The sequence below is a fragment of the Scylla paramamosain genome, chromosome 7, assembly GCF_035594125.1.
Source record: "Scylla paramamosain isolate STU-SP2022 chromosome 7, ASM3559412v1, whole genome shotgun sequence".
In the NCBI taxonomy this organism is placed as follows: Eukaryota; Metazoa; Arthropoda; class Malacostraca; order Decapoda; family Portunidae; genus Scylla; species Scylla paramamosain.
Genome location: NC_087157.1, coordinates 10,235,639 through 10,248,902, shown reverse-complemented (window position 1 = coordinate 10,248,902; position 13,264 = coordinate 10,235,639). Strand labels below are relative to the sequence as shown.

General features: G+C 42.2%; 1 protein-coding gene across 1 annotated transcript in view; it reads right to left on the bottom strand.

Moving 5' to 3' along the window:
- Positions 1–13,264, bottom strand: part of LOC135102049 (uncharacterized) — a 160,402-nt gene that overhangs the window by 11,425 nt on the left and 135,713 nt on the right. Inside the window, exon 6 of the mRNA XM_064006704.1 lies at positions 2,416–2,610. Coding sequence (XP_063862774.1) covers positions 2,416–2,610 — 195 coding nt within the window. The remainder of the gene's footprint in view (positions 1–2,415; positions 2,611–13,264) is intronic.

The following is a 13,264-nucleotide window of genomic DNA, read 5'->3' as shown; positions in this document are numbered from 1 at the left end:
CAGATCCCTCCCCCTTCCCTCCCCATTATCCTCACCTTCACCCCTTACCACATTCCACACTCACATCCCCTTCGTTTCCTTCCCCATTATCTACAGCTTCCTTTCTTCCCTCACTACTAACCACACACACATCCTTCTCCCTCCCCACTTCATACCAGTACTCAGCCCCTCCCTTTAGCATCCAACCACACTCCACACCCATCCCTACCATCTCTACCTACTCATCTACCCTCCACCACCATCACCACCACCACCACCACCTTCACCCCTGCAAAACTCAAGTGCAGCACGCCTCGCATTCCTCTCTTTTCTGTCTGCGGGGAGAAAAAGCCAAGTGAAATACAAGAAAAGAAAACGGGAAATAAACTGCGAGGGAGAAAAAATCTATCACAAAAGTACTCTCAAAAATTGACATTGCCGTACTGAAAATAGAATAAAAAATATGAAGAAAAAAAAGGTGTGGAAAAAAGCCGTTCTCACGTATAAAGTAAACATTAATCAGCTTCCTAATTGTTAAATGATACGTAATGCAAAAATACTCGATAAAAAAAAAACAAAAAAAACAGCTGATCTGGTATACTAAAAATGGCAGAAAAAATAAATAAAAAAAAAAAGGTGAAACACAAGGACGATAATAAAAATAGATAGATAGATAGATAGATAAATAAATAAATAAATAAATCATCGCGACAGTATTTTGTGATTTATAGAGAAGTTGATAAAAAAGCGAAAAAGAAAACTACTATATAGAAAAATTTAGTTAATTTAAAACTAAAATAAGTCTAGATTTTTTCCTTCTACAAAAGCTTGTTGTTCACCACACTTACGTAATGCTCCTCCTCCTCCTCCTCCTCCTCCTCCTCCTCCTCCACCACCATCTCTTCCTCTTCCTCTTCACTTTCCTCCAATACCACCTCCTCCTCCTTCTGCTCCTCCTTTTCCTCTATTTTCCTCCACTACCCCAACACCTCCTCCTCCTCTCCTCTTCACTTTCCTCCACCACCACCAACGCCTCCTTCTCCTCCTCCTCCTCCTCTTCACTTTTCTCTATTACCACCACCTCTTTTTCTTCTTCCTCCTCTTCCCTTTCCTTCTTTTCCACCACCATCACCATCTCCTCTTCCCTTTCCTCTACCACCACCACCACCACCACTTTCTCCTTCTCCTCTTTCCTTTCCTCATCCTTTTCCTCATCTTTCCTTTTCTCCATTATCTCCAGAGCTACTCCTCCACCACCGCCTCCTCTGTTCTTCCCATATTTGTTATCCGTTCTTTCTATGTATTTCTACTTATTCCTCCTCCTCCTTTTCTTCTCTTGCTTTTTCTCGTCTTTCTCTTCTCCTTTTTAAATTTTTTTTTTACTCATTCTCCTTTTCCTCCTTTTACTCTAACAGCTTCTTATTTCCCTCCTCCTCCCCCTTTTCCTCTTCGCCCTCCATGAAAAAGAAAAGGCATTTGTGTGAAATATAAGCAAGAGAGAAAGAATGAAAGAAAGAGAAAGCAAAAACAAGAAATATATACAAAAAAAGTAGAGCTGAATGAACGAGGGAACAAGATTTAAGATAACAGCACGAAGGAAAGTGATAAGGAAATAAAGGAGAGGAAGAAAATATGATAGACGCAACGAAAGGCAGATAGATGCACATTGAGAACGAAAAAGGAAAAGGAAGAAGGAAGGAAAGAAGAAAAGGCGGACAAAAAGGAAGAAAGAAAGAAATTAAAAAGAGAGATAATCATATAAACAAACTTATACAAAAAGATAACAAGGCAGGGAAACTAAAGAATGGATGGAAAAAATAAGAAAATGAAAGAAAAGAAATTAAGAAATAAAGAAAAGAAATTAATATGAGAGAAAAAAAATTATGGATGGATGCAGAGATAGATCGAGAGAGAGTTGGACAGATAGACAGATGAATACATACATAGACAGACAGACAGACAGGCAGACAAAGACTTAATATCCAACAGGTAACGCCACGTAAAATAATCCACATCACAATTAAAGCCACTCCACAGAAAATAAAAGGACAAAGAAGAAAAAAAGGAGATAAAGAAGGATAAGAAAGGGAAAAGTGTGGAGCTGTTGATGGCCCTCATTGTTTATTTATTTGGTTTTATTTGTGTATTTATTATTTATTTACTGATTTGTTATTTTATTTTTATGACTTAAAAAAATCGTATGTACACACACACACACACACACACACACACACACACACACACACACACACACACACACACATCTGCATACATACAAGTCTTTCCTTTGAATCCTTAAATAATATAGATACAACTAATTAATCTCTCTCTCTCTCTCTCTCTCTCTCTCTCTCTCTCTCTCTCTCTCTCTCTCTTTCTACGGTAACCACCACCACAACAACAACAACAATAACAACATCATCAAAATCAACAAACCTGAATAGCGGGATGCAAAGGCTCCGGCGGCAACTTCTCTAGTGGGTGTGGGCGGGCGTGAACGTGGTGCGGGGGTGTCATGACGTGGGCGGCGGTGGGCGGGCGGGACACATGTACAGCCCACCAAGCTTCGAACTGGCGGGCCGACTCCTCGCTCACCTCCCCGGAGCCTCGAATAAGCGCCGTCAGTAGACTCTGGGGAAGGAGGAAGGTGGCTCGTGAGAAAGGTGAAGAATGCGACGAGTAGTTTTGTTTTCTCAGTTTTCTTATGTTTTTTTTTTTTTGGGGGGGGGGTGTCAGGTTTGTTTTCTTTCTTTTTTTTCACATAAAGGAGGCTGGTAAAGAAACTACTGAGAAAAATACAGGAAGATCCCTTTCATTACCGCTTCGGCTACTAGATGGATAAATATGAAGATTAATGTAAGGTTCAAATCGTGCTGGGTAATGATAATTCCAGCGATGTCTTCACACGCCTCTCTTGAATAATCTAAGTCATATGAAGGTGGACACGCGGAATCAGTCCTGTGTTCCGGAGTTGGTTTGGTGAGTGTGGTCAGTGAATGGGACCTGCGAGGGTCACCTTCCAACCCTCTACTACTATGGCTATCCTTTGCCAACATGCAGAACATTGTAAAGCATAGTTTGAGAGAACATATGTTTAATTTCATCTTTTCTAAGCTACTCTGAAAAAAAAGTACAAAAATATCTTTAAAATTATTGATAACATAAAAATTCACCAAAGCTGTGACAGGTTAATGAGGAGCAGTGAAGAGTTACGTGAAATATGACGGCAGGGGGAGTGTAAGTCAAAGGATATGGAGAAAGATTTACTCGTGTACCAGAGAGACGAGTCACTGCTGTCGGGGTGATCAAATATAGCGGAAGGTGTTAGGTCATGGAGAGAGGAAGGAAAGTTTTGGAAAGGACGGACGGGGAGGAGAGGAGAATACACGAGGAAGTGGAAGCAGGAGGTGGAATAAGGCAAGTTTTTGGAGGTGGAAGAAGGAAAGTTTGTAGAAGTGGAGGGAATGCAAGTTTCTGGAAGTGGAAGAAAGCAGGTTACAGTGTGGAGGAAGACCGTGTGAATGACAGGTTGTGTAAGAGGGTACGATGTGAAAAAGACGATAAAATATGAAGTGCTGTGAATAATTTATCATATGACAATTATTACTACTACAGAGAGAGAGAGAGAGAGAGAGAGAGAGAGAGAGAGAGAGAGAGAGAGAGAGAGAGAGAGCCTGAGTGATGAAGCGCGTGAAATGGTCGAGGCTTTTATTTGCTGGTTAAATTATCAAATACGTTGTTCATTTTTCACACGGTCGATTTTATTACCTCGCGCCTTTTTACGAGCGGTATTTTAATGTTTCATCTGTGCCTTGACTTTTTACCGTCTCTGTCTCGAGGCACGTCACACAAAAACACCCTTTTTCTACTTTGGCGTCCGTTCTTTTTTAATGCTTTTTCTTGATGTCAATTTTATTTGAGTAAAAGCCCCGTGATGACCTTTGCTTCTTTTTTAATTACCTTTTATCCTTCACAGTATTTCTTTTATTATACATTACAAGTACATTAAAATACACCTGAGAGACCGACAATTGAAGAGAACAAGGCGTGATGACTCTCACAGAAGTAGCGGAATGACTAGAGTACACACACACACACACACACACACAGGGACGAGGACAAGCATGACAAGATGAGAGACTGAAGAATGAGCGGTTGTGATGTTTGTATATTAGTACAAAGAATGATTCACGAAGAAGGAGGGAAGTCCGCAAATCAAATCATATCATGCTATTCTCTCAGTAATAGTTTGGTGGATAAACCATCATTAGAGTCTGCTGCTTCCTTCCTCCGCGAGACAAAGGTGAGGTAGGCAAGTAGAATGACGAAGAACCTCACGTTAGAGACGCCGCATGTTAAAGCTATTAGGCAACGAAACATATACACAAAAACTTACGAACTGACTCACTGACTGACTGACTGACTGGCTGATTGACTGACTGACTGACTGACTGGCTGATTGACTGACTGAATGACTAACTGGTTGACTAAGTAACTAATTAAGTAATTAATCGACCGACTAAGAAACTTGCTAATGATATAACGAACTAACTTAACAACTGACTGACTGACTAACTAAGCAATTAAGTAACTTATTGCTGAAGTAAGCTAACTAACTAATTGACTATCTAACAAATTAACTAACAAGCTAACCAGTACTAATACCCAAACAGCCAAAGCTACGTCACGAGCATACGTAAAGAAATGGGATAAAGAAAAAAAAAAAAAAACGCTGGATTAACCTACACAGGCACCGACAGACGTGAGTGGACGAAAACTGTGGGCAGCCTTTGTTCCGCGGCGGAGTCATACAGCAGAGACTAATAATGACTAATGATGATGGCGCCTGACTGGAGTGCGGGATGAGCCAAGCACCGCACCAAGGACGCGCCACACAGCTCGAGGCGCGTGCATGAGCCTACAGGGAATTCGAAGCTTGTAAAAGATCATGGCAATCAATTAGGCAAGTTTTCCTGTCCCATGATGTAACGTTAATGCGTCGTCCCGCAGCAGCTGAGAAGATTCTGTCGCATCATTTAATAATAAATTCCCACTTTTAGTCCAGTAATCACAATCGTCCCCCGAGGTTAGGCTTACTGGCGATTAACTTGCAGCGGGTTTTAATATTTAGCTTCACTGAGAGAGGTTGGGTGAGTTTTGGTGCTCATAAAGTTCGTCAGTGACAGAATTGTATATGTGTTTGGAAAATATACTAGTTTTATTTTATTTTATTTTATTTTTATTTATTTATTTTTTTAGTTTCATTTGGCAAGCGAAGAAGTTTCAGATTATATTTACACATCGAGATTTTAATATTTATCTCATCTAAAAGAGGTTTCGTAAGTTTTGTTGTACGTAATGTCCCTGAATGAGAGAGTTGTGTACGTGTTCCGCCAGTATCCTATATATACATACATATATACATTTTTTTACTGACGGAGAAGTTTACACTGCCATGCCTTATGAAAATTAGTTGCGTGGAAGTTTTAATAATCCTCTCAACTAAAAGAGGCTTGATACATTTAGATGCTCGCAATGTTGCCAAATGAGACTGTAGTGCCTGTGTTCAGATATTATCATAGATGTTTTAGCTTTGATTGGCAAGTCGATAAGCTTAACTCTGCCAAGCGCTGAAGAAATCAGTTACGTGGAGGTTTTAATATTTACCGAAAAAAAAAAAAACAGTAAGTTTTGGTGTACGTAATATCAAAGCAATATCTTCGTTTATTCTTTTAATTGACAACCAAAGATGTTTACACTGCCATGCTTCACAAAAATTAGAGTTACGCACTGAGCCGAAGTGATTTGAAGTAGAGAAACTTTCAAACTATACAGTGCTGACTCAGACAAGTGATTCATTAACCTTGATCCTGCTAATGACACAATGGTACTTGCTATATAAGTTAACCTATTTGATTTTTATTTGTAAACTTATTTGACTTTTATTTAACTGGTGAATAAAAGCAAAACAACAAGCACTAAAAGATTCCACCATCACCCCTTCCAAAACATACTCTTAACTTTTTATCTACCTCAAGGAAAAACCGTGACATTCAGTGGCTTTAAGACGCGTGTCCAAGCCCCACTATAATACACCAAACTCGGATTCTTGAACGTTTCAGCGTCTCATCTAACTCACTTTTAGCAAGCTCTAGTGAAAGCTATCGCGGGTTTCAGGGGGTTTGCATGATTCTGATGATAGTTAACATGATTTTTACATTGTCATGAAGAAAAACACCCATGGGAATCTGAGTATTCATTTCTGTGATCTTTGAAAATAGTCCTGGTGAGAGAATAAAATGTTTAGTATTACACTCACGAGTGTTACAACACGAAATAACGCTTAAGAGATTTCATTCGTTGTAAACTGAATAAAGCATACAATAAGATTTCTGAATTATTTAACTTTTGGACTGAAAATTGAACAGTCCAGGTATGGTCGAGGTAATTTTTTTTTCTACTTTTCCTTTTCATTAATGTCTAAATCACTCCAATCGCTACTCTAGCTCAAAAGACACTTAAAGGTATACATTCGCTGCCCACCTGATGTGTATGACTTTATGTTTCACTGCCTATCACTTCACTGCAGCACCGAACATTTGTCGCCCCCCCAAAAAAAAAAAAATAAATAAATAAAAATAAAGATAAATAAAAAATAAATAAATAAATAAAATAAAATAAAATAAATAAATAAATAAATAAGTAAATAAAAATAAAAATAAATAAATAAATAAATAAATAAAATAAATAAATAAATAAATAAATAAACAAACAAACAAGCAAGCATCGCCCACCCAATCACTCACTTCACGCGACCTTTCCCTTTCTCATCAATACATTTACCAAGAACAGAAGCAGCTAAGCAGGGAGTCATATTTCCTTCCCAGAGAGTCACTCGGCGAGGGAAATATGGAGCAGGTACACCTTACTCTCTTCCACGCCTGCTGTCACATTAAGCACTTTTTTTTTTTTTGATGGAAGACAGCATTCAGAATTGTTTAGAAAAAGGAGGATTGGAAGACGGCATTCAGAATTGTTTAGAAGTAGGATAGGAAGATGGCATTCAGAAGTGTTTAGAAGAAGAAAGATGACATTGGAAAGTATTTAGAAGAAGGAGGATTGAAAGATGACATTCGGAATTGTTCAGACAAAGGAGGATTGGAAGATGGCATTCAAAAGTGCTTTAGAAGAAGGAAGATGACATTGGAAAGTGTTCGCTTGTTCAATATGCGCGAAAACGTAATATGTGCTGTTTCCCTTGAATTTTCTACTTATTTATACTTATTGAATGCAAATAAACACCAGTACACGTAAACACAAGTAAACTAATACGGCCATCACACAAACAGAATAAAGAATTTTTTTCTATAATTAATCAGACCACTGGTGTTTAGAATGTTGTAGATTGAAGGTTGTTTATCAGAGGTATTACAGTTACGGATGCATGATTTATGGTTTAGTTTAACGCTGATTCACGTACATTTTCAGGTACAAATGATAATTTCTTTATATGAGTAATGTACGTATATGTGTGTGTGTGTGTGTGGGAGGGTGGGTGGGTGTGGTTGTTATCATGTTATTGGTTATGATTACTTGAAACTATATGTAATTGAAAACTATGATCAATAGAAGTGTGTGTGATTCACCTACGGTCGTCTGCTGGTCACCCAGCCAGCCGTTACCCTACGGAAAGAGCTCAGAGCTCATAGTGACCGATCCTTGGGTAGGACTGAGACCACTGACACACCACACACCGGGACAGCGAGGTCACAACCCCTCAGGTTACATCCCGTACCTACTTGCTGTTAGGTGAACAGGGGCTACACATTAAAAGGCTCGCCCATTTGCCTCGCCGCTCCCTGGATTCGAACCCAGCCCTTCTTGGGTGTGAGCTGAGCGTGCTAACCACTACACTACGCGGTGTGTGTGTGTGTGTGTGTGTGTGTGTGTGTGTGTGTGTGCAAACATGTATGTGGATGTAACGTAACCAACACAGTCTGAATGAGGCAGGAACACAGTCCAGGGCGGCAGCGAGAGGCAGATGATGGGAGACGGGAGGCAGAATACAGACAGGGGGCGGCGGATGGCAGGTGGCAGGTATAGGCAAGAGGCGGGCTGAAGGAGAGGGGGTCGGGCAGGAGTCGGGCGGGGTGTCACAGGGCAAGGCGACACACAGATAATCCCGTCATTTATCTGTGCATCTCAGCGTCACGGCAGCGATTACCACGAACGCTCCCGCCTAGATCTGGACGCCGTGTGCTTGAGGCGGACCACGGCAGGATCACCGGCGGGATTTGTCTGATTTACGCCTTGCCTTCAGGAGACAGTCGAGTGTGTGTGTGTCTGGCTGTCTGTCTGTCGTGGTGGGCAGGGGAGGGGAGGGGAAGGGAGGGGATGAGTGGTGTGTTTGGTATGGTGTGTGGTGTAAGGTCGAGGTTCGATTGTGGTGTCGGTTGTGGTATGGGCACTGTGGTTGATACTGTTGTTTTTGTGTTGCTATTTGTTGTTATTCTTACTGTTGTTGTTGCTACTACTACTAATACTACTACTGTTACTACTACTACTACTACTACTACTACTACTACTACTACTACTACTACTACACAACCTAAACAAAATAAAACAAAAACAACTTGACGCACAATAGGTAAATTACACTAACCCTCCCTTTCCTCCTCCATATACTCGTACTTACAATAAACACATGTATACCATATTTCCAATCAACTCAAAATTCTACCAACACATTTTTTTCCCTATAAAGTAACGGTCTGAGAAGTATCACAATAATCTTTCAACTTAACACCAATCTTGACGTTCCTGACAGTCCTGACGTTCTTGGTGTTTCCCGTGACTGCAGTATTACAGTGACGGCGCTCGTGACTAAACAGCTTCGCGGCGACTTCCCGGAGAAATAAAAAGATTACCACTCGCCTAACACGCGGGGCATTCTCGGGAAGAAACCCAGTCACTGCCTTTACATCTGGTACATTAGGCTCGTCTTCTCCAAGGGTAAAAGATCTGTCAAAACAGCTGAAACTTATGTATAGCACTACTGTACAATATGTAAAAGCAGGACCTAAACTTGAATCAGGGTGACTTTGTAGTTTGTATATGTGAAAGATATGTGTGTGTGTGTGTGTGTGTGTGTGTGTGTTTATGTGTGTACCGCCCATGAATAGGAAAATTTTCGAGTTCAAATGAGAAATGATTTTTTCCATCTGCGTAAATGCTCTTTAAGTTTTAACATGATTTATTACATTCCAGTATGAAAGGCCAAAGTCGTAATTGTGAAGTTACATGCGAATTAAAAGAAAAGTTAAAGTAGGAATGAGTAGTAGTAGTAATTGTAGGAGTAGCAGCAGCAGCAGCAATACAATTTTTCTTTCTATCACTCTCGTTGCTGCCTAAACATCTATAAAATAATAAATTCAGTAGTTCCAAAGATTACCTTTTTAAACTTTTTATTCTCCAAAGAAACACACATAAAAAAAAAGAAGAAAACCATTCAATTTGCCGCTTCTAGAAAATTAACCATAGAGAGAGAGAGAGAGAGAGAGAGAGAGAGAGAGAGAGAAAGAGAGAGAGAGAGAGAGAGAGAGAGAGAGAGAGGGAGAGAGAGAGAGAGAAGTTGGTTTATTCACACATATTCGCACACATATCCACCAACAACAAAATCAAACCTTTATCTACTACCTCCACTACCCATCCGCGCAAACAACCTCCCTTTACAGAACACCAAACTAAAGACATAAGGTTCTTCTTCAAGATCCGAGAGTCTCCTAGCTTGCACCTGCTTCACTTCTGCCGACACTTAGCGCCTCTTTCAGCCACGTGTCACCAGCTGCTCCTCACGGGATCTCGTCAGCTAGCGCGGTCATAACTTACACAAGATTAGCGATTCTATTGAGCTTTGTGATCTGTGGCTAAGATGCGTGGTTTCTGCGAGAATGAGGTGATGATGTGTGTGTGTGTGTGTGTGTGTGTGTGTGTGTGTGTGTGTGTGTGTGTGTGTGTGTGTTGTTTCTGCCGCCTGAATGATGTGTGTGAGAGAGAAACAAGAGAAACAAGGAGTGAGTGAGGGAGGGGAGAGAAGAATAGGAAAGGAAGATGAGAAGGTGAGAGGAAGGTAGGAAAGGAGAGGAAGGGAAAATGGGAATGAGGAAGAGAAGAAGAGGGAAGGAGAGGAAGGGAAGATGGGGAGGGAGTATGGGAGGGAAGGAGAGGAAGAGAAGATGGGAAGGGGTGAGGAAAGGACTGAGGATGTGAGGGAAGGAGAGGAAGGAGGGTGGAAGGAAGAGAGAAAACGAAGGATGATATGTGAAGGGCGACTTAAGTATAAAGGGAGTAGCAAGAAGGGGACTAAATGAGAGATAAAGAATGGGAAAGTGTGTGAAGATTAAAGGGAGAGAGAGGGAGGGATGAGAAAACTGAATGTGGAGAAGGAAGGAAGGAAGAAAGTAAGGGATGAAAACAAAGGATACGTGAGGGAAATGGAGAGGTGTGGAAGGGCTGGGGAAGGGTAGGAGGAGTGGAGAGCGTACTGTGGAGAAAGGAATAGTGAATGTGGAAGAACAATGAAGGAGAAGACAAGGATAGGTAAGTTGAGAATAAGAGGATTGGAAGACAGATGGAGGAATAGAGAGTGGAAGGACTGACAGAAGAAAAAATAGATGAGGAAAGGATAAGAGAAAGTGTAAGTGAAGATAGATAGATAGATAGATAGATAGATAGATAGATAGAGAGAGAGAGAGAGGAGAGAGTAGAGAGAGAGAGAGAGAGAGAGAGAGGAGAGAGAGAGAGAGAGAGAGAGAGAGAGAGAGAGAGAGAGAGACAGAGAAGGAATTAAAGTAAACAAGTGGCATCCTTCTTCCACTCACTAATCTTGTCTTGCATGTTTATTTTTACTTATCTAACCAGTCAGTCTGCCTCACAGTCACCATCCTACCCAGCACATTTCTCTTAGTCATCCCTCCCCTGTTAACTCAGTCCACCCTACCCAGCAAACCCTTCCTTCCTCAACCTTACCTATCTCTTCCCAGCTAGTTCCCAGTCATCACCTTATCCAACACCCTTCTTTTACCATACCTATCACTCCCTATTCAGTCAGTTTCCAGTCACCACCTTACCCAGCATACTGTGCCTTACCTTACACAACCCTCCCTATTCAGTCAGTCCCCCCTATCACCCTCCTTTCCCTTCCCTTCCCTTACCCATTTCCTTCCTACTCAGTCTGCCTCCCCGCCTTCTACCTTCGCCTGATCCACACCATTTGCCGCCGCAGCCAGACTGATTAGCGTGGACTTGAGGCACCTCCACCTAACCCTCCTCCACCCCCAGCCTGCCACTCCACCCAACACCTCTCCATTCCCGCTCCGCTCTTCATCCATCTTTACCTTTCACCCACTGACTGACCTTTGCTAAACACTTCATTTGAGGAACATTACGTGAGAGAGAGAGAGAGAGAGAGAGAGAGAGAGAGAGAGAGAGAGAGAGAGAGAGAGAGAGAGAGAGAGAGAGAGAGAGAGATTAGTTGGTAGGAGAGAAATATAATAAAGGTATTGTGAGGTATTCTCTCTCTCTCTCTCTCTCTCTCTCTCTCTCTCTCTCTCTCTCTCTCTCTCTCTCTCTCTCTCTCTCTCTCTCTCTCTCTTTTGTTCCCTATCTCTTCTTTCTTGCATCTACGCAGTTTCTCTCTCTCTCTCTCTCTCTCTCTCTCTCACTCTCTCTCTCTCTCTCTCTCTCTCTCTCTCTCTCTCTCTCTCTCTCTCTCTTCACTCCCACAATCCCCCTTCTCCCCCTCACATATCTAGAATGTAGAGGGAGGTGGGCGAGGACAGAGTTAATCCTTGGATCGGGATGCAGTCCTCGGCTTATCCCTAATCTGGCCGCGTTCCAGTTCTCCCACTTGGCATCGACTTCGGTTTACTCCACATTCTTCTTGCCATTATTTTCCGTTGTATTTTTCAGACACCGAGGAGAGGAGTGAAAAGTGATCTGGTGGGAAGTGTGTTAGTGGAATATTGGGTGGGTTGGTTGCATGGTTGGTTGTTGTTGTTGTTGTTGTTGTTGTTGTTGTTGGATGGTTGATTGATTGGGGTGGTGGTGGTGGTGGTGGTGTGTGTGTGTGTGTGTGTGTGTGTGTGTGTGTGTGTGTGTGTGTGTGTGTGTGTGTGTGTGTGTGTGTGTGTGTGCACTATAAGTCAAGTTGACATTCGTGAATTTCGCCTAAAGGTTATAAACGACGGACACACACACACACACACACACACACACACACACACACACACACACACACACCAAAGCCATCATCACCACTGCAAACGATAATAATAATAACAATAATAAAACAATAACAACACCAAAAATAATAACATACTACTTGTGTGTGTGTGTGTGTGTGTGTGTGTGTGTGTGTGTGTGTGTGTGTGTGCAGACCAGTAAAACAACGCTAGTCATCCACCACCACCACTACCACCACCACTACCGACGCCACCACCACGCTGCCAAGGACATAACAAACCTCCTTTCCCCTCCCCCCACCACTACTGACGAAGGGGAAGCAGGTGGGGGCGCCCTGGGTTGGAGTTATAGTGATATGGGAGGTGAAAAGTACTGCCTACGAATTGTTATGCAGAGAGAGAGAGAGAGAGAGAGAGAGAGAGAGAGAGAGAGAGAGAGAGAGAGAGAGAGAGAGCTGTGTTGGTGGACGGTGCTCTTAAAAAAATGTTATGTTTTAGCTCTCTCTCTCTCTCTCTCTCTCTCTCTCTCTCTCTCTCTCTCTCTCTCTCTCTCTCTCTCTCTCTTTCTTTCTTTCTTTCTTTGTCTATCTCTTAATCTCCATCAATTTTTCAGTATTAGCATTATGTGGCATTAGCAGCACCAGCACCACCACCACCACCACCACCACCACCACCACCAGTAATAATAGTAGCGTAGCAGCAGTAGTCACAGCAGCACCACCAGTCATCATGTAACAGTTCTCCTCGTACGTATACATACATCTCATCCCTCTTTGCTTTGTCTCATTCCCTTTGCCTCACGTGTGTCTCTTCGCGTCCCCTCGTGCGGTCTAAGCCAGGGACACGGGAGATTCGGAGAGGACTGAGTGAAGGAGGAGGAAGAGAGGGGAGAGAGGGGAGAGAGAGAGGAGAGAGGGGAGAGAGGGGACACACAGCGGCGGTGGAGGGGAGGCAGAGGGGAAAGCTCCAGATTATCCACGGATTTTTTATCTTCCCTCACTGAGAGGAAGGGAGAGAAAAGGGGGGAAGGGAGGGGAGGTAAA